Source organism: Leptonotus elevatus, chromosome 11, assembly GCF_054856555.1.
Source record: "Leptonotus elevatus isolate MCC_2025b chromosome 11, RoL_Lele_1.0, whole genome shotgun sequence".
Classification (NCBI taxonomy): Eukaryota; Metazoa; Chordata; class Actinopteri; order Syngnathiformes; family Syngnathidae; genus Leptonotus; species Leptonotus elevatus.
In genome coordinates, this window is record NC_141249.1 from 20,410,225 (window position 1) to 20,437,694 (window position 27,470).

Consider the following 27,470-nt stretch of genomic DNA (forward strand, 5'->3'; position numbering starts at 1 on the left):
TAAGTTGAATGTATTAATTCCAAAGTAATCCTGTTAGCTATCAAGCTAGCTAACAAGCTATAAGCTTCGCATTGGCTACTATAAAATAAAGGCACTCTATTGCCCCTAGCAGGCATGAAAATGTACTGCAGCGCTTTGTGATAGTGTGCTGTATTTTGTTCTAAACTTGACTAGTAATTATTTATATTTATGGGTTATTTTATGGTATCTAAGTGTAAGTTAGCCCTTTAAAAGTTTATTTTTCGGTAAATGACTACCTCTGAATTTCGGTTATTTGATAATTAGTGATATTTATAAGTTATGTGGCATTTAAGATTATTTTTTAATGCACCCTGTTGGGTTTTAATTGTATTGATTCTCTTCTTCACTTCTATTCGTCTACAATAATTATATATGTGTAATATATATATTTTTTTTTTTAATGGCTTTTGATATTTAGCTTGCTACATTAGCAGCTAGCATCCTTGAGGATGTATTTCAGTGCTCTACCGCCCCCAGCAGCCGCGGCGTGGCACTGCAGCTCGATTGTATCAGCATGACGGCCAGCAGGGAGTGAATGATCCGCAGCTGAGGTGTGAACGGCAGCCGGGGTGTGAGCACGGTGCAGTATGATCACTTGGTTGTAGCGCGGCGGCGGCGGCGGCGGTCAGGAGCGATCAAATGGAGCCGGAAGGCGGCGGCGGTGGCGCGGTGTCTGCAGCGGTGTGCGCCGGAGGTGTGATCCCGCTGCATGAGCACGAGCAGCGCTACTACTCAGGTCTGCACGGGCTGTGTCAGGCGGATCCCTCCGGGAAGCAGCTGTCCTCCTCCAAGGTGGCAGAGCTCTTCAAGGCGTCCCAGCTGCCTCCTGACGTGCTGCACAAGGTGAGTGTGAAGGGGTGGGGTGGGTTGGGTTGGGTTGGGTTGGGGGGTGGGAGGGGGGGTCGTGCAAGGGGCACACCTTAACACAGTTTGCCATCGCTAGCCAAGGCACAGGAAAAATGGCAAAACAAAATGTCAACAACAAAGGGTACTGTTTATCTTTATCACAAACTTTTGATACCAAGTAGTGTACCACTGCCAAATAAATAGCGCTCTGTTTGTCAAGTGTTCTTAAATAATGATTCTATTAAATGTTCTGTAAATAAAATGAGACCAAAATAAAAAATATTTGAACAAGCAGACATCCACATTAAGTGCAAATGTGCTATATCTTTAAAACATTAAATACAGCTGAAATGCACTTGGGTGATTTATGTTTTTACATACCACTAGATGGAGCCTGTGTACCTCTTGTAGTACCACACTGTCGTCATCACTGCACAACAAAACCAAGCGCAGTGTGAAAAGGGCCTTGAATTGAACCAAAACTAGATGACGCAGAAACACATGTTTGAGGAATAGGCTAATTAATTGACTTTTCTGCTCCTTGGATTAATGGCACAGACAGAAGTTTATAGCAGACCGTGGAGCTGATGTTAGCTCGCAAGCTAAGTCTTTATGTTTCGGTAAATTACACAAAGAGAACCCAAGCAAACATTTTATACATAAAGTACCTGTGAAAAATGCTTTCCACAAATCCGCTACATGAACGCACAGTAGCATTTGTATGAATGCTATGCTAGGTGAAGCTAGCAGCCGCAGTTCATGAGCTAGCTGCTGTGAGTGTTTTTGCTGAGCCATCATGATGCTTTAACAGATTTGTGCATTCATTCCGGTGGGGGTTTTCCAGGGGTCCGTTACCACCCTATTGTGCCGGTCGGTGTGCTCCGGCAGGAAGTTTGGCACGGAGCTCATGCGGCTTCCTTCCTGACTGTCGCAGATCGGGGTTGATTGACAGCAGGCGCTTTGGGCCTCGGGCAGGATGTGTGCGCGGTGACTCTTGCGCTCCTCATCGTTTTTTGTTTATTTTCCATTATTCGCTGGTAGTTTTTGAAGTCTCAAGTCATTTTTCACTTTATTTATTTTTTTTAGGACCCGACCGATATGCATTTTTTTAGGCCGATGCTGATACAGATTTTTGTCAGAAAAAAAATAGATTACCAGTTAATCTGCCGATTATTGAAAAAAATATATAATGCATAAAATTACCCCCACCCAATTCCTTTTCAGTGGGTGTCACTTACGCACAACTTTCATTATTTAGATGCTCTGCTTTGAATGACAAGTATAATAAAAAAAAAGTGTCATGAAGTATACAATGTTATTGTATAGATTTATGTGTCAATAATAAAACCTTGTTTACACCTGCTGTAAAGCATATGTAAAGCATTATTTTCACAAGTCTTGGGACTTACTGGGCTAACCTGGGACCTCTGGGATTGTATTTCGTGCCATGTCATGTGGAAATGTGTGTTAAGACAAAAAATAATAATAATAACCTTGGATGTGTGCATCCTAGAATTTTGACAAAAGAAAGTCTTTAGATTCTTGAAATACCAACTTTAAATACTACTTGAAAGGACAATGACAAAATACAAGCAACTGAAAAAACAAAACAAATACTGACTGTTCCTGTGCGTTTTTGGCCTCTTGGGGGCAGTGTGCTGCCGTACATCCATAGCGTACACACTTAAAGTGAGTACAGAAGGAAGTTGCGATTTAATTCTATGAAAATAACTCGTTTTTTACACATTGGGAAGAATTTGTGCCTTTGTGTGGTGTTATCTTTTCTGTGGGTATCTGTTTTCATAGGTTTCGTGTGTGAATATTCATTATTTGAAGGAAAAACACTCCCGAAGTCGATGCTAACTTCCTGTTAGCATTTGAATGGGATCCTCCCTTCGCTTTTAGCATTAGCGCTAGGCATGCTTCGTTTTTAAAACGAAGCATGTTTTGTATTTAAATATACAGTGGATGTAATTTTTAACATCGTGTGTTTAGTTTTACAGTTAACTCCAACTGCGTTGTCATTAAATAGCTTAAGGACGCTTGGGAATAACAGCATAAAATTGCGGCAGTGAGCGTCACAACATCCGGCCACCATCCGTTCGCGTGGTTACCTTGCAGTGAAAGATCTTTTTTGTTTTCTGCTTTTTGGTTCCTAGAAAAAGGTTGTAGAAGAAGCTGAGCCCATTGTCTCTTTTATTCTTGCCCACGTCCTCTCTCTGTGGCAACCCTCTCCTTCCTTGACTGTTACTCTATATTTTAATGGTTTAATAAAAATGACAAAGTGTAATATATTGTATGTGCAGCCTGAAAAGCCTATTCAGGCTCGCTGTTTATCGTCGCCGGGCGTCCATCGATCAAATGGCTCAATGCGTGTGTGTGTGTGTGAGTAGCTAACTGTCATTTTTATGCAATGGTCCAGTCCAAGCCGGGTTCGATCACTTTGTGCCGTTAAAAAGGTTTGCCCTTTTTTTTCTGCTATAGTGGGAGGCAGGGCCATCTGTTCCAAATTGCAAATCAAACAACAAGTATGATGTCCTATGATCATTATTTTTTTAAATTGTCCGCCCCATGGATTCTGCTTGGCAACGAGCAGTCAGCTAATATAAAAAATCTAAGCTAAATTCCAGAGCCTTGCAGCTTGATTTAAGGCACAGACTTGGAATTGGTCACCCTGACCTGGTGTGTAAATCCAATCTTAAGAGTCTTTAGTGACAAATCTCAGCTCCCGCATCACATTCCAGTTGAGCAGATGAACTTTATTAACCTTTCACGAGCGCGTATAATGAAGTTATTGTTATTAGCAGCCGGATGGCGTCGAGGCCGGGGGATCCTGGTTGTCTTTATGCCAATCGCGTTAGTAGTGGTCGTCTGCCATTTGTAAGGATGTGGGTTCGATCCTCACCCCTGGTGGCCATGTCGAAGTGTCCTTGAGCAAGACACTAAACCCCGAGTGGACCTGGCAGCAGTCGACCACTGGTGTGTGAATGGGTGGATGTGAAGCTTAATTGTAAAGCGCTTTGGGCACCATATGGTGTCGTTAAAGTGCTATATAAATGCAGTCCATTTACCATTTCTTTTTTTAAAGTTTATTTTTTTTATATTTGATAATTTTTCATATCAAGTGAACTTGGCATTTGAACAGGAGTGTGTACACTTTTAATAGCCACTTTAAAAGTTGCAATGTTACATTTGTACAATGTAATTAATCTTTTTTTCATTTTATATATGCAAAAAATAACCAAAAAATACTCAAATTATAATGTTCTCTAATATAGTTAAAACAATTATAAATACTAGATCATTTAAAATAATGTGGCTGTATTGTATATAAATTATGTATATATTTATTTTAGGTGTGTCAGGCGATTAAAAATTCATAATTGATCGCAACTCACGATTAATCAAATAATAAAATGAAATGTACAAGTTTTAATATTCTTGTTAACAGTGGAAAAAAATGTTAAACTAATAGAAATATGGCTGCCTCTTTTAGACATTGATACAGTAATTTCATAAAAATTCATAAAATGGAGTTAAAATGAAAAAGATGTACTGTGAGTGCTATTTTTCTGCCACGAGATGGCATAATTGCATTTGTAAGACATTGGTGACAGCTCAGTGCATTTCTCTTGTCATATTTAAAGCGACCTAATCTTTAACAGGAAGTAACTTGTGAAATTCTGCACATTTTAAAAATGGTCAAATACAACGTGACCCCAGTCTCCACAAATATATGCATTATTATAACATTTATTACTGCTAAATTTTGACCTGGACGCGTCTGCTGCGTTTGCGACTGGAATTCCACCAGTACAGCCTTTCCAAGTAAGGGGCGGTCATTAATCGTGCGTTTAAAAAAAAAAAAAAGTTTAAATTAAATCGAAATGAACGCACTCATTTTAACACCCCTAATTTATTTATTTGTATGTGTTAGAAAAAAATAAATTTTCTCTTAAAATCTATAACATCGTGAAGCATTTATTGCAGGATTGTAATCACACTTTTTCTTTGCAACCGCTTACTGTCATTTGCGCCACCAGGTTTGAACTCCAACTTTTGGTTGACTTTTTTTTTCTTCTCCGTCCTCTCGCCAGGTGACGGAAGTGTGCGGCGCAAAGCGCGCCGGCTACTTCGGCACGACTCACTTCTACGTGGCCCTCAAGCTGCTCGCCGCCGCCCAGGCTGGTCTGCCCGTCCACCTGCAGAGCACATCGACCAGTAAGTCTCCAGAGGCAGATCAAGAGATTATTTTTTTTCAACCTGACGGGATTGCGGGCCTAATCCGGATGTAATCAGGCGGGTCAACGCGTGGGAAGAGCTCGCCCTCGTGCTCGCGGCTGTCAATAAGCAGTTAACACGCTCAGCTCAGTTCACACTTTGCTCTCTCAAATGGACACCTTGGCGTTTGAGGTGTTTTAAATGTTCGGGAAATTGTGTTGCATTGTGGGATGGGGGCAGCCATTTTGGTTCAGCAGTTTCCATGGTGAACATTCGTAAACGATGCCAAACCAAACCAGGTCCAAATAACTCTTGTCTGTCGCAGATCTACCTCTGCCCAGATTTGTGGCGATCAAGACAGACCCAGAGATGAGATACATCGCCAACGTGCCCGGCGCCATCGAGGCCCAGTGCGACAGGGTCCGATGTTTGGACTTGAGTGCAGAGCAGAAGGTAATCTGGATTTCCCGATGTTTCCCATTCAAATGATGTGAAATGCAATTAACCCATTTGCTCCCAAAAACGTATAAATATGTTCTATTTTAAATGTTTTAAGTGTCCCAGAGACGTATTTATATGTTTTTTAATGTTTGTTTTTTTATGCTAGAGCATACAGAAGGCTTTGTTGCAGCCTCTCAACTGCAGTTATTACTTTATTATTTAGTTATTAATTAGTTATTACACAAACAGCCGGCAGTTTTTGTTGCTAAGTGTTAACACATAATGGTGGAATGCTTTAGATCTTGACCTGTGTTTATTTTTATTTTTTTTGTCTGTTTATAACTTCATAAGATTTTTGTTGTTTTTAGCCTTGCATGTCCAGCCAGCAGTGCGATGTCACTCCCAGCAGCTCAGCCAATTAACACTTTGAGAATGAAGATAAAACACAGAAGACATTCCGCGCCGCCATACACATTAAAGCAGAAAGTGCCTCCATTTGGAAAGATTAGCGGAGGACAAAATGTTCCACTAATGAAGCGTGCACACGGACGAAACGAACGTAACGCAGACAGCTTGAATGTGGAAAAGCTCTTTTCACCATGACGTCACACGTACGTCCGGCTGGCAGCAGACGGAGAATTCCGCTAATTAACAAACCCTTGTGTCGTTTCACCAAGGCAGAGGGTCTTGGCGAACACGTTTTGGTCATTATTTTTTAGTTTAACGCGTTTTGTGAATGTTTTGGAAGGAGCCGCCACCACCGCTGCCGGGCAGCTCGCCGCCTCGCTCCCCGCTGGCGTACCGCACCTACCAGTACAGCACGCCAAAAGAAAGGCAGATGGCCGACTCGTACATGGGTATGACATAGTTCTCATAAATCGCTCCAACTTTGGTTTACATATTATAATATAGCGCTCAAACCATTGTTTTAATAATCAACTAATCTTTTTTTTTTTTTTATGAAACGGATTAATTGCTCATTGTTTTTCAAATATTTTATTATAATTCAACAAAAAGAAAATCCGTCTGCTTTCATGGAGGACTACAAAAATCGGAATATTTGCTGAGGAGAGGCTGAAATTCAGACGCTCTGGACAATATTAAATTAAACAAGTTGTAATTTCCAATAGTTGCCAACTATTTTTTGTAATTGATTAGTCGTTACTTTAATCATTTCACCTCTTATTTGGATGCCGTAGAGAGGGGTTACCAGCAGGAGTGTGACGATGTCGACCCCTGGAGGATCACAGAGGAACAGCGCGAGTATTACACCAATCAGTTTAAAAGCCTGCAGCCGGACCTGGGGGCTCTAATACTGGGTATAATGAACCCCCATTCCCTAAATATACTTTTTACATATTATCCTTACAATATTCACCTACGTGTAAGTGGATTTAACCTGTTTTTTTTCCAGGGGCAGTTGCAAAGAACTTCTTCACAAAGTCCAAACTTCCCATACCAGAACTGTCACACATTTGGCAAGTGATGATTTATTTACTATATATTGAAAAAAAAAGGTCTAAATTACGCAAATTCATTTAGAGGCAGGTTTTAAATTAAGCAAAAAGGTGGTAAATTATTTCTAATCTGTTAATAAAACATACAGGCTATCAGAGGGAAATTAGGGTATGCTATGCTAGCTATGCTGCATGCTAAAATTTAAAAAAAAAACATTTAGGTTGTGTTTTCTAATCACGGTATAGTGGACTAAAAATGAGTGGGGATATGACATAATCTCGTTATCGCCACATTTTTTCCCCTACATTTTAATATATCGCACTCTCATGACCAACTATGTGAAGTTGTTGTCAGACACACAGGACTAGCTGCTCTGTTAGCCTAGCAACCACCATGCTCGCAAATGTAAATGTTTGCTTTTCTATTGAGTCTTAGTTTGTCAGTTAATGACAGCGACTGTTAAACTGGGATAAATTTTTGGGCCATGTAGTTTGAAATGGACTTATTAGCTGCTTTTAGCTCATATTGTTTGAGCTTGTTTCATCAAAAGCAGCAATTCTCAAAGTGTGGGCTCCCTCTAGTGGTATGCTGAGGAATCTGAGGTATGCTGTGTTTAGCTTTTAAATTCAGTGCGTTTTCATGTATTTTTTATTTATTTATTTTTGCATAAAAAATGATTCAGTTCCAGTTTTTCAAGTTTCTCAACCTCTTTTGAACTTTTAGGGAGCTGAGCGATGTAGACCGGGACGGCGCTTTAACCTTCCCGGAGTTTTGCGCCGCCTTCCACTTGATTGTGGCCCGCAAGAACGGCTACCCACTTCCCGAGAGCCTCCCCCCCGGCCTGCATCCTGGATTCGGACCGCCAGATGAGGATGTCCCCCCTCAAGTATGTGAAGATAAGTTATAGATAAAACACATGCAGCAATGGTTGATTTAAATTGATTCATAAATAAGATTGAGTTGAGCAAAAATATTTTCATTACATTCTATTTAATGATGTGTGATTACTGTGTGTTATTCTAAAATGCAATACTATAAATTTGTATGTACAGAAGTGAAACCATATACATGTATACACAACAAATTGATGGATATGTTTTGAAATTAGAATTCAAGGAAAATATTTTTCACATTTTAAAAAGGTGTTTGGTGACAAAAGGCCGTGAAATTGAGTTATTTCAATATTAAAAGTGAAGAAAATGTATATTTTGATATTGGTGTTTTTTTTTGTTTTTGTTTTTCAGCATTCTCAGTTTCTGGTCGCCCTTGAAGATGGCGCAACAGGATTCCGTCAGACGGTAACGATAAATTGACTGGGTGTCCTTTCATGTGCAGTATCTCATTTCATGCCAGTAGGGGGCGCCAATAACCTTAATATATACTGCAGTTGAACAAAGACTCATTTTGCGGTAGGTTGTACTGAATTAGTTTTACCCTCAAGATTTCTAACATTATTTCGATTTATTTCTACAATACAATTTCAAACATGGATTTACTTTTTTATTTTATTTTATATATATTTTTCTATGTCCGCTATTGGGTACGCAAACAATACTGTTCAGGTGGCGTTTTTATTTTTTATTTTTTAAATCCAGTTTAATAAATTTCAGTTGTATTCAACTTCTATTTACAATACAGCTTGTTTTGTTTCCAAACATTTCCTTACTATTTTTCTAGGTGGTTCCTCTGTTGTAAAAAAAAAATAAAAAATAAAAATGGAGAACCACTTGATGCCATTTATTGTCACGCAGGATCAGAGCATCGATCCCCCAACAAGTGCGACCAAGGCCAAACAAGGTTCCAAAGAGGAAGCAAGTAAAAAACAAGGTTATTTGAAAGAATTATTCTATTGAAAATAAGCACGATGATGGTCGGCGCTAAATCACTCACACCGAGAGGAAAAATACACTCCAGTGGACTTTCTTTCTTTACTGATGATGTCAAAAATCTTTGTAACATTGCAGAATGCAGTTTCAGGGGCGTGGAGACGTTGAAAGAGGGAGCCACTCTGCAATTTGCCACCTTTTCCCACAGGCCAGGTAATGCAAATAAAACATCAGAATAAAAATAATCAAAACAATCAACGTGAACCACAACAATGCAGATTGGTCGATTATTTTTATTTTTTTTACATATTTTCTCAAAGCAAATGTTTTTCTCCTGGCAGAGCCGTCCTCTCGCGACCTTGACCCGCACAGCAAGATGAAAACTCGACCGAGGTTCGGCTGGAATTAATCAGTTGGGCCAAATTCTTCAATTACGACCGTGATCGCTTCCTCTGCAGGTCCTACTCCAGCACCTCCATTGACGACGCCATAAGGAAGGCCGAGGAGCCTCCCACGCCGCCGCCTCGACCCCAGAAAAAAAGCCACTCCAGAGCCTCCTCGCTGGACCTTAACAAGCTCTTCCAGCAGGGGGCGCCAGGTGCATTTCACTCACTTCAATTCGCTCTCTTACAATTTACTGATTCATGTGCTTCTTTTTTTTATGATGGAACTTAACTTATTATGATTCTTTTCTTGATTTTGAAAGGGGTGAAGAGCGGATGGTTGCCCCCTCCTCCAGCGCTCCCTCCAAGACCGTCCGCCTTGCAGGTTCGATTTGACGATTTGAAAATCGTGAATATAAGCGTTCAAGTGGTTTGCTCGTGCCTTGAAAAATATCGTAAATTGGGGTGCTCGTAAATCAAGGTATTACTGTAATCCCACTCACATTTCAAAGGTGGAAAAAGTTGTCAAAATAAAATTTAAAAAAAATGCTGAACCTCGAGCATCTTCGTTTTAACATTCTAAACTTTTCCCCAGATTTTGTTCGAATTCCAAATTGTTTCAACCTTTGATTTTTTTTTTATTGCCATCTAGCAACGTCTCGTCAGTTTGTCTCTCTGTGGTCTCAGGTTGCTCCGGCCAAAGTACAGCAGCCCAACTTTGCAGACTTCAGTCGCTTCACAAAAGAGGTGAGCCGACGTCGCAATCGAACTATGCTTACTCATATTGGTGTGAGTATTTTATTGAGAAACACTTTACACAACAGCCAAGGAGACATTGCATCAGACAAATTAACTCATTCAAACCCAAAGACGTATAAATAAGTTTTTTAATACTTTGTGCTCCACTCCCAAACACGTATTTAAGTTTTTTATGTTTAAAAAAAAAAAACGTAAAAATTGACAAATATATTTGTATCTGTTTCCATTTTGCCGCACTTAGCATTAGAATATAGCTAAGTTTCATCATTATTCACAAATCTATTTAATTTAAATGTGAGTAAACGTGGCCCTGGTTCATCTCTTGCTCTGCTGCCACCTGCTGTATCAGTTTGTGTAATAACTACCATTTCTTCAACTGTTCTTTGCAGTTGAGAGGCTGCATCAAAGCCTTCTGTATGCTCTAGCATTAAAAAACAACAACATATAAAACATTTAAATGCGTATTTGGGACACTTATAATATGTAAAATAGAACGTATTTATACGTTTTTGGGAGCAGGTGAGTTAAGAGGAAAACAAATAATGTTCTAATTATAATTAATGAATAATTATAAATTCAATTTATACATTTTAATAAATAAATAATAAATACATTACATTTAAATTAATGTAATTATAAATTGTATGAATATAATTAATTATAATACTACTTGTATAGTTTACTGTTAAACAAAGGAAAAATATATAGTCTCAGGTAACAACCAATCAAAGCTCAGCTTCAGAAAACAGGTGAGCTGTGATTGGTCGTTCCCTGAGCAACTGTGATGTCATCTTCAGTCGACAGCAAGTGGCAAAATGGCCGCCCCCTGAGATGAATAAAAATGGCTGGATTTTGCCTCATAACTCATATTCCACAAATGTAATATTAAGCAGAATGTCACGTTTAGTGAGGTGACATATAACATATTATTGTCAAGAAATGTTTGAGGTTGACTTTCACTTTAAAAAGATCCAGCACCGCCTTTAAAATGCTTCCATTGTCCAGCTCCATCCATTGCTCACTTTTTTTTTTCTTTCTCGCTCTGGTTCAATCCGCTGCAGAGCCGTGAGCCTGTTTAAACCATCAGCATCACCGAAAAGCACTTCAAGTGTGACGCCGCATTGAGGTCAGCTCGCTCTAACACGAGAGCGCCTTCAATCCGCCCGGATGACAAGGAAACGGAGCGAACTTGAACTCCACACAACTAATCTTGCAATCCAAGAGAAGAAATTCACGTGTAGGGCGTGCAGAAAGTATTTCCATATAGAGCTTAAAGGTGGCATTTAGGTTATTCATCCTTTTTGGAATGACGATGGAAGATTGAATCTGAAAGACGTCTTTTCTGACTGCATAAGCAGCCTTTGAAGTTTCTTATCTGCAATCCGTTTTTTCCGTAGCGCTTGTTCTCGTTAGGGTTGCGGATGAGCTGGAGCTCGCACCAGCTGACTTTGGGCAAAAGAAAGTCAAAGTACAACCTGAATTGTTCGCCAGCCAATCGCAATGTCAGCCAATGTCTTTCTACGTTTTGCAGGAGGAGAGCAGTGAGAAAGCCAAAGAACGCTCCCTACGCTCCACATATCATCAAAGTACCGAAGACGTGTCCAATTCTTCACAACAGGTTAAAGAATATTGCACAGTCGCCATGTGATGTTTATTCTTGCCGTGACGTGTCGTGCCTCTCGCAGGAGCTAACTCACAATCAAGCCCCGCAGAAGCCCGTCCGAAGGAAGTTCCGGCCAGACAGTCAGAATGTGGAGTGCTTGGCGCCATCTACTGGCTCGTTTTTAAAAGCCACTCAAAAGTGAGTCAACTCTGCAGCGATATCCTGCAATATCAGTGCGGAAGAGGCAGAATATGTGCATTATTGTCATCGATGACAAACGACTGCTACTGTTGTTAGCCTTCGCAAGCGTGTCAAACTCAATTTTGTTGATTTTTATGACGTGACAATTTTAGCAAGAGTCATGGAAGTTGCACTGGCCGGATCTTGCCCAGTGTCAGTCTAGCCTGAGTTTGACACCCGCAGCCTGCAGTGCGTTCAAACATCAGTGAATTCATTACATCAACAAAGAAAATTACAAAAAAATATATTTTTTATTTGACCAAAACCAGGCACAAAAAAACCTTGACAAAAAATATGACAAAAAATTCAAATTTGACAACAAATTTAAATAATTTTTTTTTGAAAATGTTGCAAAAATTAACAAACTTGTCAAAAATCTGCCCCAAAAACCCCAAACAAAATTAAAATACCAAAAAACAGCAAAACTTGGACTTGAACTAAAATGGACTCAAATCTGTCCAAAAATTACACAAATCTGACAATGACTTTTTTCAAAACTGAAGAAGCTGGCAAAAAAATAACAATTCAAAAATTTAATTACGGCAAAAATGATGAAACAAACACAAAAATAACAACAAAAAAACAAACAAAAATAAAACAGCCAAAAAACTGACAAGAATGATAACATTGTAAAAAATATATAGAAAATGTGTGAAAAATTAACAAACTTGGCAAAATCTGGCAAAAAAACAAAACAAAATTAAAATAAATAAAAAAACTTTGAACTAAAATTGACTAAAACCTGTCCAAAAATTACACAAAAAAAGTTACAAATCTGACAATAACTTTAAAAAACTTAAAGAAACTGACAAAAAAAATAATCTGGCAGACAAAAAGTTTAAAATATAGCAAAAATGTTTTAATCGTGGCAAAAATTTGATGAAACAAATAAAACCGGGCAAAGAATGATAACTTTAAGCACAGTCAAAAATACAAACCGTCGAGCAAAAATATGTCAAAAGGCGTTTATTTGTCTAGCACTTTCACAACAGCTGTACAAGAAACAACATTCTGTCAAAAAAAAAAAAAGAGATGACAAAACAAGTTGCCCAAACAAGATGTGCAAATATTTGTTGAAATGACATCTCCTATATTTTATTTAAGTCTCACACTTTAATGAAAGTATTGGGGCCCTCTCCAAATGCGCTCGTGTCTCCAGACGGCTCGTTGAAAATGTCAATCTGCATCGGCCACTTCTCCCATCGTAAACGCATCACTTTTATTTATTTTCTTTTTTTTTCTTTTATCTCAAACAGCCGCTCGGACCGCGCGCAAACAAACGCAGATTGCGGAGGGCTTACACGCCGTTTATTTGCACGACTCGGTTTGTTGTTTGGACTGGATGAAGCGGGATGAAGTATTTCTGTCCGTCACAGAACGCTGTCCAGGCAGAAGAGGGAGATCCAGATGGCGATCCGCAAAAACAAGGAAACGAACGCCGTGTTGACGCGACTCAACAGCGAGCTCCAGCAGCAGCTCAAGGTGGGCGCAAATTCATAATCATCATCATTATTTTTTTTTTCCATCAATTCATAATCATGCTTAATATTATAAAAGGTCACCGTCGTTAAATAACATTACGACCTTTGGCTTCGGGTGCCTGTAATGCGATTCAAAAAGTTGCAGACATTCAGTTTGTCTATTTTTCCCTAAGCACGGCCGTGCGATTTTTCACATTTTAACGTTATTCCAACACTTGTCAGATAAATGCAAGAAAGTCAGTTGGACGCTTCGTCAGGTCGGTGCGACACAAAAGGTGCTCGTTGGTGCCGTCGCAGCAGCCTGGGGTCGGCGGGGGGTTAAAGTCAACAATCTTGTGTAGTCATACATGGTTAGAAGTACAAGTATGGTAACAGGAAGTAAAGTCACATAGTTACTTAATTAAAGGCAGGCTTGAAAGGATTAATGGAATATATATATTTATTTTTTGCAAGGACTGATATCAATGCAGATTCACGTGCCACTCTGTCAAAGTTATTCAACAAATAAACATGGAATTAGGGTCAGCTGGCAGATTTTATCATCCAATATTAGCTCTTTTCAAATTATCCAATTTTTGTGTGTGGGAACAATTTTTTTTGAACACATTACAGATAACAAAAAAAAATCTGCAAAAAATTTGCAGATATTTGACCTTTTTTTGTTGTATACAAAAGGAAAATAATGTAAAAGAGTCAAATGTTCTGCCTGTAATTCATATTTTTCATTCACTGACACCCACGTCACTCACCAGACCAAGCCAGATCAAGCCCCACCTTTTATAGCAACACTCTGTAGATGCACATTTTGTGGTTTTACTCATTCACTGCCATTGACGGCTATAGACGTCAAAAATTCATTTGAACAATTTCTATTAGTTTCACTTTTTTTTCCCACTTTTGTTAACAAGAGTATGAAAACCTAGAATTGTTTTTATTGTACATTTAGAACAGATCAAAATTTTCATGTGATTAATTACGATTAAACATTTTAATCGTCTGACACCCCTAATTTTTATTATCTTTTCTTCTTTTTTTTATTAGGGGAATCAGACGATAATTTTTTAAAATTGTAATTAATCACATGACTTCATTAGTTAACTCAGGATTAATCAAATATTTTTTACATCTGTTCTAAATGTACAGTAAAAAAAAATCATACTCTTAACAAAAGTGGGGGAAAAAATGTGAAACTAATAAATAGTTCAAATTAATTTTTGACGTCTATAGCCGTCAATGGCAGTGAATGAGTTAATCATACAAAATCAATTTTTATTTATTATAAGTTACTTGATTAATCGATGTGATTCTCAAAATACCTCAAGGGGTCTGTTAGAATCATTTACCAAAAAAAAAAATCCCATTTAGTTGAGTAGCTGATGAGCAAAGTTAGCTAGCACACGTTAGCCTGGCCGTCATATTAAAGAGTACTAAACCAACCGCATTTGTTACCTGTTAAATGTGCATATCTTCTTTATCTGATGCTGTTCACCTATATATAAAAATTAAAAAAAAGTAAAGTACAGATACTTAAAATTCCAGTTACAAAGTATTACATTACAAGATTGCAGTTTAGCCGTTAGCATCTGCACTCGCGCCACCTATCACGTTCCCGCCATTCCTCTCGTAAACGATCCAGCGGTGAACGCGACGGCGCTCGCGTGAAACGCCGTCGTCCACGTTTGATGACAGCACACAACGCCTAACGGAATGACACGCCGCGAGGTCATCTCGCCTCCGGGCCCGAATCGGCGGCGTTCCGCTACTTTGCGAGACATGTTTGGAATTTGAGGGAATAGCAAGTGCGCGTCTTTATATAGAGACGCGAGCCTGGCGGGAATAGCAACGCCGGCCGCTGGCATTCTCAACTGTCCGCTTGAAAATACGAGACAGCTCCCGTCCCAAATGCGACAAATAGCTTGCTGGAAACAAGAGAGCGCCGGGTGAAGACCTCTGCCAAGGCTTTGTCCCCTGTTAGAAGTCATGGGGTGAGTTTGGGGGGGGAACCGCTTGCACAATTTTTGTTGATTTGACAAAATAAAACACGGTCTGCTTTCAAAAGGAACCAAAAAAAAAACTAATGTTGAAGGTTGAACTGCACGGACACGGAACGGCAGATGTCATGTGATCGCTCCCTCCTATTGGCTGCAGGTGGTGCACCACCAAAGGGTCACCTTGGAGACCCAGCTGGACCTCCTACGTCCCGTGGCCTCGACGTGACCCAAGCTGGAAAATCCCCAAAAGTGTCCTCGGTGAATCGAGGATGAATGTTCAAGTGAGCGCAATCCACCAACAGGCAAAGTGGTAACAGTTCGTTTTCAAACCTTCAATCGCGATCAGGCGTTTTGATGCTGTTACTTTTGCACGACTGGCATTGTTTACTTCATCCTTTCGTCCAGGATTTAAAAAAAAAAAAAATCTTGGAAGTCATGAGTTCTATTTTTGTGTTCTGTTCTATATTTCATAGCCACGAATAATGAAAATCGCGCACCCAAAGAAGGTTTGTAATTCCATATTGAAGCCACAAGATGGCGGCAAAGCACTTTTGTTGTATAAGATGTGGCTACGGCCTGACTACGAATCTCCTTCCGAATGGACATGTTTAGTCACCGTCCAATGAAAAGCAAATATTCCCAACTGGTCTATAAAAAAAAGCTACATTTATAGACCTAGCAAAAACCACTTTCAGTTAAAGCGCCAATATTTCGTTGGAGACCAGCATTCAAATCAGTTCGTTTTTACCTTTTAGGTCAAACGTTTTGTTTTACTTCCTGTGCATCAGCCAAACGACAATAAAAAAATAAATAAAAAAAGTAAAAATGAAATAGCACGAAGAAGAAAACAAAATGTCGTAATCCAGCACAAGTGATGACAGCAGGTGTGCTATGCAAAGACCAGGTTTTGCTTTGAACCGTTTCGTCTCATGCGGGTTGATTGCGAGTGGAAATGATGGCATGCTTGGGCTGCATGCTTACCACGTCATGATGATGACGTCGCGTCTTGACTGCGCTGTCATTTATACTGAAATGAAGATTGGAATCAAAGTGATTAATAAAGTTGCTTATTTTTCACATTTGTGAATTTGTGATGTTTTTTGAGAGGCAAACATTTGGAATTTTCTGATGTTAATTCTTTTTTTCTTCGATCCAAATTTCCAACTAAAAATTTGTGTTTGTTTTTTTGATATGCAAATGTATTCATGCCTGTTTGTTGGGGGAAGCAGCAAGTTTAACCCGTTCACTGCCATTGACGGCTATAAACGTCAGAAATTAATTTGAACTATTTCTATTAGTTACATTTTTTTTCCACTTTTCTTAACAAGAAATATTTTTTTTAATTGTACATTTAGAACAGATATAAAATTTGTGATTAATTGTAAGTTAACTAGTGAAGTCATGCGATTAATTACAATTACAATTTTTAGTCGCCCCTAATTTTTAATAAGCTTTTTTTTAATGAATTTATGGCAATGAATGAGTTAACATTGGTATATATTTTTTTATTACATTTGTATATTTTTTTAATTTACAATGCACAAAATGTGTTACAAATTTAAAATTACAAATGAAAATAAAACGTCTATACATTGATATCAGAAAAAATATCAAAACAAAAAACTTAACTCAAAATTATAGACATGCAATATTTACATTTTACGGTTTTAATAAAAAATCGTTTTAGATAAAAATCTTTTTTTTTGTGCTTTTCCTCAGAAAAAGCTAATTCAAATTTAACTCAAAAATGTTTATTAAATATTTGTAAAAGAGTACTTGCTTTATTTATAACACAATAGGAAAAATATGTTGTCTTATTTGGATACAAACGTTTTTTTTTTTTTTTTCCTACAATTTTTTTACGGCGAAAAAATTATTTAGTCATTTTACACAAAAAACACCAAATTATCACCATACAAATTGTTTGTACATTAATATTAAAATAAAAATACAGTCAAGTTTTAATCTCCCAAAAATACTGTTGTTTTTTAATATATCAAAAGAGATACGTACAAAATAATAATAATTAAACAAATGAAAACTCATATCTTATATATTAGAATAATTCCAAGATCTCAATCCAATGTTATCAGGGCTTTGCTTCGATATGTTGTAATGTTTTTGTCATCTCCATTATCCTCATTTGATTGATGCTAGCCATTGTTAGCATTCATGCTAATGTGAGACTGTGGCCTAACAGCTGCGTGTCTTATCCGTTGTTTCTCGAAAGGCAATTAGCGAACCCTCTGATCGCCAATTCCAAGAGTAAGAGGCGCAGCGTCATTACGGAAATATCAACATGCCGATCCCATCCTGCAATTACGTCGACACGGACAGATGAAACGGCGCGGACACACGAGGGACTAAAACAGCTGTTTTCCAAACACAGACACAAGGGGAGGGGGGGTCAACAGGAGCATTAGCGATGGCCGCATTCCCAGATCCCTCCGCCACTGTTTGTCCCCCAAAATATCCTCTGACACGCTTGGCTCCCTGTTGAACACCTCACACACTAAGTGACTGAAGCGCTAAATGCTGGCAGGATCGCTAACGTGGTTAGCATGAAATGATCTGCATGACTTAACAGGAACTTTGCACCAGGACGTCGCATGTACTTCCTGTGTAAATAGCGCAGATGGCACTATTAAACCCTTGGGTGTGTTATCAAATCCTGTTCAGTCCTGATGTTTTTTAACTCAATGTCGGTGTTAAAAATAGGGACCCTCCTTAGAAGCATGGTTATTATAGTTTTGGAGAGACGCTTCACTCTGGTGTGGCCGCTTTATTGCGCCTCGTTGTCCGCCATGCAGAGAAACGCAAAAGGCCGAGAAAGTGGTAACTTTTTTTTTTTTATCCAATTTGACAACCGGCATATGGAGAGAAGCTTCACGCATGTGTGACTGCTTTAGAGCGCCTCATTGTCCGCTGTGAGTGCGCACATGCCACGCAGAGAAAGACGGAAGAGCGAGGAGGGAGACATTTTTTCTTTAAAAGTCTGACTTGAGAACTAGCATCTGGACAGGGCGGCGTGGTCGCTTTAGAGCGCCTCGTCGTCCGCCATGCAGAAAAACGCAAAAGGCCGAGAAAGTGGTAACTTTTTTTTTTAATCCAATTTGACAACCGGCATATGGAGAGAAGCTTCACGCATGTGTGACTGCTTTAAAGCGCTTCATTGTCCGCTGTGAGTGCGCACATGTCACGCAGAGAAAGACGGAAGAGCGAGGAGGGAGACATTTTTTCTTTAAAAGTCTGACTTGAGAACTAGCATCTGGACAGGGCGGCGTGGTCGCTTTAGAGCGCCTCGTCGTCACAGTGTGGAAAACCATCCAGATGAGCTGGTGGGACATATTCCGGCCATCAGAGGCTGTTTTAGCAGCTCTAACGTGTGATTGACAGATGACAGTTGAGAGGGGGCGGGGTTTCAACACATTCACAAGTTTGAGAGCTGACAGCTTAATTTGATTATTTTTTGTATTATTATTTTTAATCATTCACATTTGGTCAGGTTGTCAGCATAAATCTTCTCTGCGGCGTGTCAAATTGATGTTCACTTTACAGGGACTGTCCAATCAATATAGCGTGATGACATCATTAACAGCAGGCAGCTGGACTATAAATAGCATAACATAAGTATGTGCTTGGCATTGCACAATAACAGCTGGGCCGAAATGGGACGGCCATTTGTCGCCTTAAGTTATATACGGGACGCACCAGGCTTAAAATAAAAATTTGGGGTTTTTCGTTATAGTTTTCTTTTCTTTATGATTTTTTTTTTTAATCGAGATCGTTTTAAGTAATTTTTAGTGCACGTTTGTTTAAATTTTAAAAAAAAATGCTTTGTTTTAATTGAGGTTTTATTAGTTTTAGCCTTAGTTTTATACAGGCATTTGTCATGAGTGACAATAATACTACACCTTTTATTTATGAGTGTCCTCACTTTGTGATGTAACTTCCTCTCCCTAATCTTGTGGAGGCAACTCCTTCCGTATCAAAATAAATGTCAGCAAAAAAAAAAAAGCAAAACGTGCCCAATTAATCCTTCGCAGCTCACTGACACCGAGCGCTCAGATTATCATCTTTTGTGCGCTCAACTTGGCCCTTTTGTCCGCCAAAGCATGACGACATGGCATCTCTCTCCGATTGTCCCGGCCGCGGCTTTGCAAAGGTTTGCACTTCTGCGCTAGCGTTAGCGTTAGCGGCAGACACGAGCGTGGCAACAGGAAGAGCTTTAGCCCGTCGGCCGGCCGGGATTTAGATAAACACGCATTCAGCACATCTGAATGAAGAGGCCGCGGCGAAAGATTAACCTTCACACGCGCGCAGACGCCCACACAAGATTTTTTTTGGGCGGGGTTTCTATCTTTGCTAGCTATCGGTGATTCGTATATCGATTGGAAATGCTCGTTCCATGATCCAAGCATGCCTCTCCGTATGTCACACATAAATCAATCCATCCATTTTTGCTATGGATCTATTTATATATATTTAGGGATGGGCAACTTGAGTCAAACTCATTTTGTGCATAAATTTTTTTTCACAAAAATTAACTCACTCAAAGTGTTAATGTTATTAAGATACTATGTTTGTCCTGCATGTCATTACATATCTAAAAAAAATAAAAAAAGAGGAAGTCCTACTAATGTTGACCAGGTAAGCACAACTCAGCCATGTTGCCATCTAGTGGTGAATGTTGACATTACAACTTAAAACTACAGTCGATTAATTTTCAGTTTTGCATTTTCCCCCCTGTATTTAAAAAATAATAATTTGAAAAAAAAATCTGCTTTTTTGGTCAGATTACCCCCACACCCCACACCCATTTTTACACCTGTTTCCATGACAACACACTGTTTAGCACCCGTTTTAAAGAATTCTGGAGGTTTAAAAAATATATATATTATTATAGTTTATTTTTTAATTAATCAAGGGGTCTGCGATTGGCTGGCAACCAAATCATGGTGTAACCCCGTCCACTGCCCGAAGCCAGCTGGGATAGGCTCCAGCACCCCCCGTGACTCTTGTGAGGAATAAGCGGTTATGAAAATGGATGGATGGGATAATCAAGGGGTCACTCAGTGTGGGATCCCACGGGCTGCCAATTGCCCAATTCTTACATATGTATTTTATTCACATACCCGTCTAGCTAGCTAGCTTGCTAGCTAGCAAGGCCCCAGTATGGAGGTAAATTTGGTGCAAAACTAACTTGTGCAAAAAATGTGTACCTGTAGAAAAAAGTCTAAATTTGTATCTGTAAAAGTCGTGATTTGTATCTGTAAAAAAAATGTGTGCCTGTAAAAAAAAAATTTGTGTCTGTAAAAGAAATGTGTACCTGTAAAAAAAAATTTTGTGTCTGTAAAATAAATTTGTACCTGTAAAAAAAAAATTTGTGTCTGTAAAATAAATTTGTACCTGTAAAAAAAAAAATGTGTATGTGTAAAACAAATTTGTATCTGTAAAAACAAATTTGTACCTGTAAAAGTCATGATTTGTATCTGTACAAAAAAAAAATTGTACCTGTACAAAAACTATAAATTTGTATCTGTAAAAGTTGTGATTTGTACCTGTAGAAATGACAACTTGTAGTCAAAGAAGTCGCCACTAGGAGTCACAAGTGGGTTTTCTGCTGCTGTACTGTGACGTGAGTTTTGCCCCAATTGTTGCGCTACAAATGTAGCAAAACTAATTTGTACTTGTAGAGCGCCTGATTTGTACTTGTAAAGAAGGGGGCGGGCTCTGGTGCAATGAAGGGTTGTTTTGACCAATCAAGTGAGAAGGATTTGAGCGGATTGGAGCGCAACCTCATTGGTTTAGCGAACGACGGTGGCGGGACTCGCGGAAGGATACAAGCAGGACACATCGTCGCCAACCAACATACATATTAAGAATACTTCTTAATATGTATGTTGAGGAAGAATACTTCAGTATTCTTAATATGTATGTTGAGGAAGAATACTTCAGTCGACTGAAGTATTCTTAATATGTATGTTGGTTGGCGACGATGTGTCCTGCTTGTATCCTTCCGCGAGTCCCGCCACCGTCGTTCGCTAAACCAATGAGGTTGCGCTCCAATCCGCTCAAATCCTTCTCACTTGATTGGTCAAAACAACCCTTCATTGCACCAGAGCCCGCCCCCTTCTTTACAAGTACAAATCAGGCGCTCTACAAGTACAAATTAGTTTTGCTACATTTGTAGCGCAACAATTGGGGCAAAACTCACGTCACAGTACAGCAGCAGAAAACCCACTTGTGACTCCTAGTGGCGACTTCTTTGACTACAAGTTGTCATTTCTACAGGTACAAATCGCAACTTTTACAGATACAAATTTATACTTTTAATACAGGTACAAATTTGTTTTTACAGATACAAATTTGTTTTACACATACACATTTTTTTTTTACAGGTACAAATTTCTTTTACAGACACAAATTTTTTTTTTACAGGCACACATTTTTTTTACAGATACAAATCACGACTTTTACAGATACAAATTTAGACTTTTTTCTACAGGTACAAATTTTTTGCACAAGTTAGTTTTGCACCAAATTTACCTCCATACCCCAGGTGTCCATTTTAGGGAAAGGGCAGCCAAACAACGGTGATGACTGTTGAACAAGGTGTGGATTTTGTTTTACTTTAATTCCAAAGTCTACAGACAACAATGCTATCTATCTAGCTAGCTAGATAGATAGCAAATCATTCACTCTTTTACTGCCATTGTCGCCATTCAAAAATTCATTTGAACTATTTATTAGTTTCACTTTTTTTTTTTCAAGAGTATGAAAACTTAGAACATTTTTTAACTGTACATTTCTAACAGATATAAAATGTGTGATTAGTCGTGAGTTAACCAGTGAAGTCATGTGATTAATTACAATTAAAAATTGTAATCGCCTGATGCCCTTAATAATAAAAAAAAGAAGAAGAAAAGATTATTCAAAATTAGGGGCGTCAGACGATTAAAATGTTAAATTGTAATTAATCGCATGACTTCAATAGTTAACTCACGATTAATCACAAATTTTACATCTGTTCTAAATGTAAAAAAATGTTGGTTTTCATAGTCTTGTTAACAAAAGTGGTAAAAAAGGTGAAACTAATAGAAATAGTTCAAATTATTATTATTTTTTTACGTCTATAGCCGTCAATGGCAGTGAATGAGTTAAAATATGTTTTCAAAATTGTCACCAACATTTTCCGCTGCAGTCTCTGTCATTGTGTTGTGTTATAGTTTTCATGCAGTAAGAGCAATTAAAAAAATTTAAATGTTTTTTTTTTTTGTTTAATCTGCCCCAACTCCTCTCGCCAAGCCCTTTCACTCGAACCTCGTGCGCTGCTGTGTTTTCCCAGCGTCCCTGAAGGCACCACGGTCGTCCACTTGTAGTAGGTTCCCGCTCCGCGCGCTCCGCTCCAGGTTTTACCACCTCCTCCCCTTTTAGTTTTTTAAAAACCACCTCTAGTTACCGTGGAGCTGCTGTGGTTGTGCTGGGGAGGGGAAGAGTAAAAAAAAAAGAGAAAGAAAGTCAGGCAGGCAGGCAGCATCGGAGGCAGGCAGACGACCGGAGCGCCTCAGTCCGCCCTCCCAGATGCAACAAGCATGGGGCGCATCTGAAGCCACGCCGAGCGGATCACGGTGGTGGGCCGAGGCGTGGACCGCGTCCGCGCCCACTTTCGCCGCACTTTTGCCGGATTTACGCCGAGCGACATGCCGTTCTTCAAGCGGCTGGTGGAGCCCCGGTCCCTGTGCCGCGTCGAGGTGGGGGACGGGGACGGGGACGGGGACGGGGGCTCGCCCTTCCACGACCTGCTGTCCGTCAGCCATGTGGCGCTGGCTCGGACCCTCCGCCAGCTGTCCGACCTGGCCAAGCACGCCTGCTCCGTCTTCCACGAGCTGGAGGGCGACCTGGCCGCCACCGGCCACCGGCTCCGCGGGCTGCAGCGGAAGGTCGGACGGCTCCAGGAGACTTGCTGCGAGTTGGACCCCAAGCAGGAGGCAGTCCGTGAGTGCACACCAACTTACGCTACTACTATTACGGACTCGATCTAAAAACGCACATTCACTGAATTTACCTCATTCATATCTTTCATAAAGTCACTTTTTTGTGTTGTTAAAAAAGTCGTTTTGAACCCTTTTCTGTTCGGTTTTTCCGACAAAATGAAATTGACTCAGGCCAAAAATATCTTATGAGATATTTGTATCACGTTCTTTACAGCAATATCACCTAAAATAAATACTTAGCAGAAACATCAAAGGCCCCCCCAAGTGTTCTGTTCTGAGAAAAAAAATCTGAAAATCTCTGTACCAGGTTTTGCCTTTAAATTTGCTTAACAAAAATACAGCCGCACCTGAGGAAAAACAACCAATCAGTGACCGAAAGTCTGACTTGCGCTGTCAGTCATCTTGCACACTTCAAGAGCTTTGATTTGGAGCTCCAAACAACTACGCGTATAAATTCACCAGACATAAACAAAAAAAATTAGGGATGTCCCAAATTAATAAAAAAAAATTGCACCCGAGTCCAAGTGACTTGATTTTGAGTATCTGCCAATGCGGAGTCCTGAAAAAGAAGACCACATTCAAATGGTCTTAATTATCTCATTTATTTATTTATTTTTTTATTGTTTTTAATAGAGGTATCCCAAAATGATACATTTTTATATGGCTGTAAATTAGCAGTAACTCAAATCAAGTAAAGAACTAAAATATGTTTATTCTTATATTTTTTCCAGCCGATTTCGATCATCTGACAATCACATGATCGGCCCCGATTTCCAATCATGCCGATCGGATCGGGACAACCCGACTATAAATCAAGATTCTATTCAAATGTAATACAGATAAAATGTGGAAAAATGTATCTGTATAAAAGCTTAAAAAAAGAAACTGTTCATAATGTATTAAATGTAAAAGTTAAATACAGTTGAACTGTACTTGAGCAGTGATTATTTGTACACTCTAAAAAGAGTTGGGTCAAAAATAACCCAACTATGGGTCAAAAATGGATTGATCTGCTACATGGGTCAATTTGACCCAACTTTTTGGGTTGGGTCAAATTGACCCTTAAAGTCCATTTTTTGATCCATAATTGGGTTACCTTTGACCCAACAGAGTGTTGTATGCACCACAACGGGGAACCCGACTCACCACCTTTTTCCCATATCAAATGATTAACTATAGATCGTAATCAATGTTTCAGAGAAAAGTAGAAGCATTTGGTTGATTTTCTGCCACTAATATGATTTGAAAGTTGTCCTGTCCTGCAATAACACAATGATGTGATGCACTACAGTCATAAGTGTATACGTAGTAATCAATCCGGCGTTGGACGTTATGTGAAAAATCCACCTTTTTTTTTTTTTTCACGTGACTTTTTTTAGAGGCGTGTCCGACCGGCCTTCTCTTATTTGTGGCATTCATGCAAGTAAACAGGTTGAACTCTGCATGGCTGCCGTTTAAGAATTCATGACCCAGATAACACAGCATGTGGTCATGCCTGGCTCTTTTAAAACCAAGCAACCCCCCCCCCCCCACACTAGTGACAGTGAAGGGGAGGGGGCGGGGTCTATGCGAAGGGAGAGTGTATTTATGTTTGGTAAAGCCCACACGCACACAGCGGGAAGCACTTGAGCATCTCTTGGCTTTAGAAAAATACGCAACCACCTGAAATTTCAGGAACTTGCTGGATGCCTCCGAAGTAAAAAAAAAAGTTATTATGGTAATGCTATAGTCAAAAAATAGTTATCAAGCTAATGCTATAGTCAAAAAATAGTTATTAAGCTAATGCTATAGTCAGGGAATCGTTATTAAGCTAATGCTATAGTCAGGAAATAGTTATTAAGCTAATGCTATAGTCGGGAAATAGTTATTAAGCTAATGCTATAGGCGGGAAATAGTTATTAAGCTAATGCTATCGTCACGAAATAGTTATTGAGCTAATGCTATAATCAGGGAATCGTTATTAAGCTAATGCTATAGTCAGGGAATCGTTATTAAGCTAATGCTATAGTCAGGAAATAGTTATTAAGCTAATGCTATAGTCAGGGAATCGTTATTAAGCTAATGCTATAGTCAGGAAATAGTTATTAAGCTAATGCTATAGGCGGGAAATAGTTGTTATGCAAATGCTATAGTCAGGAAATCGTTAATATTATGCTAATGCTATAGTCGGGAAATAGTTAATCTTAGTCAACAGAGGCGAGGGCAACTAATCGAATATTCCACTTTGGCAAGTATAATATGGTGTGCTGGGTTTTGTGGCTGCATCAGAGCCATTTAGCCCTCGCCTATGCTTGTTAGCATTTTTCAGTTTTCAGGCTCCCCTGGTGATGTTTGTGTGATTGTCATGTAAACGATCCAACACCTTTTCCAGGTTTCTTTTGCTTCCATCATGAGCGATTGCAAATTTACTTGTGAAAATTGAGAAAATTCTTGATTTGATTTGATTTGAGTAGCGGAGTGACCGCAAAAGGCTAACACACCGCGGCACATGTTGTTGTGTACGTGCGAGCTTAACCGATAAACGGCTGCAAAAGGTCGCCTAATTAATCTTAATTGTTCCTTTCACATTAATGGTGTCGGGTTGTGTGTGTGTGTGTGCTTGTGCGTGTGTGTGTGCGCTGTCAAAGGTTGATATCCTTAAAAAACAGGGCCGTGCCTCATCTGCATAACAATCGGTGTAAATGAGGGCACGGGGGTTGGGGGACTTTTAGAATTGCGCTTATTTATCCATGGAACTAATGAATAAGGACATATTTGTCATTTTTGTCTGGAATGAAGTGCTTGGATTATTCCTGTTTTTCTTAAATGGTAGAACTCGAAATGCACATACCTGCACTTATGATGCATTTGTGTCTGCTGGTAAATCGGAAAGATCCCACTTATAAGTCAAACTTAAAAACATGACATCCGTCCGCAACATTTTTAACGCGATGGCAGATTTCTTACAGTAATTTGAAGTTGCAAAAATTCCCAGTTCTTTTAAATGCGTTCATAAATTTGGGCGTTTAATAATCAAATATTTAATCTATCAATCGATTATGTATTTTATCATATTATTATTATCATTCACATCCTAGCTTCAAGGCATTTTTCTCAGTTCGAGTTAGAAAATTTCTAAAATCCTAGTCTAGTGAATGCAGCAATTAACATGTTTTATCAATAAATTGTATACTTTAGTAAATTAGCATATTTTTATTAATATTATTATTATTAGGAGTGATAGTATATTGTGCATTTTTCCTCGATTAATGCAGCATTAAGAAGGATGCCAATGAATCGATTATTATTGCTGCGCGCATCCCACAACAGCAAAACTCAGAATTCCCAGTTTTCTCGAATGTGTTTTAACAATTAGTTCATTTGATTATTGAATGATGAGCTTTAACAACCAATTAAGAGATGATTATTATGCACATCGTATATTAGTTAGTTTTAGTTTCCTTACAAAGTGAGCAAGCGAGGCTCTCTTCAAAAAAAAAAAAAAAGGGAAAAAAAAGCTTCCATTTGATTTGAACGAACCTTGAATCGGTCCGCTGGTGTTGGGTCGCATTCCCATGAGGGATTCGGCTCAAATGACACTCCGAGTCCAAAGAAGCTGGAAGAAGGCCGTCTGGCAAACGTCCAATCAGGCACGTGTTTGGACAGACATGCGGACGTTGCGCTGGCCAGACGGCGTCCGTCCGTCCGTCCGTCCCGGGTTTTAGGTTACGTGGCTTTCCCCAAACGGAGCACACGGCTGGCAGCTCAGCACATTCCTGTCCCAAAAGTGAACAGCTTCTCGCATGGGCCGTCGAAATAGAGACGGCAAGGAATATTTGTAACATTCCGAATTGTCATGAAAGTCTGTAAAAAGATTTTTGGTATGCTTTGGATTATTCAGTGTGAAATTAACCCTCGATTAGATAGTATAAAGTAAATTCAGAATGATGCGGAATGCTTTGGCTCGTAGTCCTTTCCAGAGACGGATCTTGGATAGTTTGATGTGGTATGCGTTGGATCGGGATTGTTCTTGCCCATAATAGATACATTTGGGACATTCAGCATGATGTGGTATGCCTTGGATCATGACTTGCGTCATACAATTGATCGGTTATTTTGGAAGAAAAATCTTTACAGAATAACTATATTTACATTTTTGAAATATCTTAACATGAATGTAAATAAAGGAAATTAGCACTCTTAGTACCACCATCGTGGCCAAAT

General features: G+C 39.2%; 2 protein-coding genes across 3 annotated transcripts in view; both read left to right on the plus strand.

The window, feature by feature from the left end:
- The first annotated feature begins 512 nt into the window (after positions 1–512).
- On the plus strand, positions 513–16,349 carry reps2 (RALBP1 associated Eps domain containing 2). Its single transcript, XM_086090125.1, has 18 exons — positions 513–864; positions 4,965–5,088; positions 5,414–5,541; positions 6,278–6,386; positions 6,729–6,848; positions 6,944–7,011; positions 7,715–7,873; positions 8,232–8,285; positions 8,739–8,814; positions 8,952–9,026; positions 9,155–9,206; positions 9,272–9,411; positions 9,520–9,581; positions 9,884–9,943; positions 11,487–11,573; positions 11,641–11,756; positions 13,175–13,280; positions 15,428–16,349. Exons 1-18 carry the CDS (start codon positions 661–663, stop codon positions 15,494–15,496), a joined length of 1,809 nt encoding a protein of 602 aa, XP_085946251.1. The 5' UTR covers positions 513–660; the 3' UTR covers positions 15,497–16,349.
- Positions 16,350–22,699: 6,350 nt separating this feature from the next.
- The window catches only part of nhsa (Nance-Horan syndrome a (congenital cataracts and dental anomalies)), a 56,341-nt gene continuing 51,570 nt past the window's right edge, over positions 22,700–27,470 (plus strand). For both annotated transcript variants that reach the window (XM_086089380.1, XM_086089381.1), the window contains exon 1: positions 22,700–23,268. In XM_086089380.1, the coding sequence (XP_085945506.1) occupies positions 22,974–23,268 (295 nt within the window). In that variant the 5' untranslated portion in view covers positions 22,700–22,973. The remainder of the gene's footprint in view (positions 23,269–27,470) is intronic.

Coding starts and splice junctions, on each gene's coding strand:
- reps2 (XM_086090125.1), top strand. CDS start 661: ATGGAGCCGGAAGGCGGCGGCGGTGGCGCGGTGTCTGCAGCGGTGTGC. Junction 5,542..6,277: donor ACTTGAGTGCAGAGCAGAAG/GTAATCTGGATT, acceptor ATGTTTTGGAAG/GAGCCGCCACCACCGCTGCC. Junction 8,286..8,738: donor CAACAGGATTCCGTCAGACG/GTAACGATAAAT, acceptor ATTGTCACGCAG/GATCAGAGCATCGATCCCCC.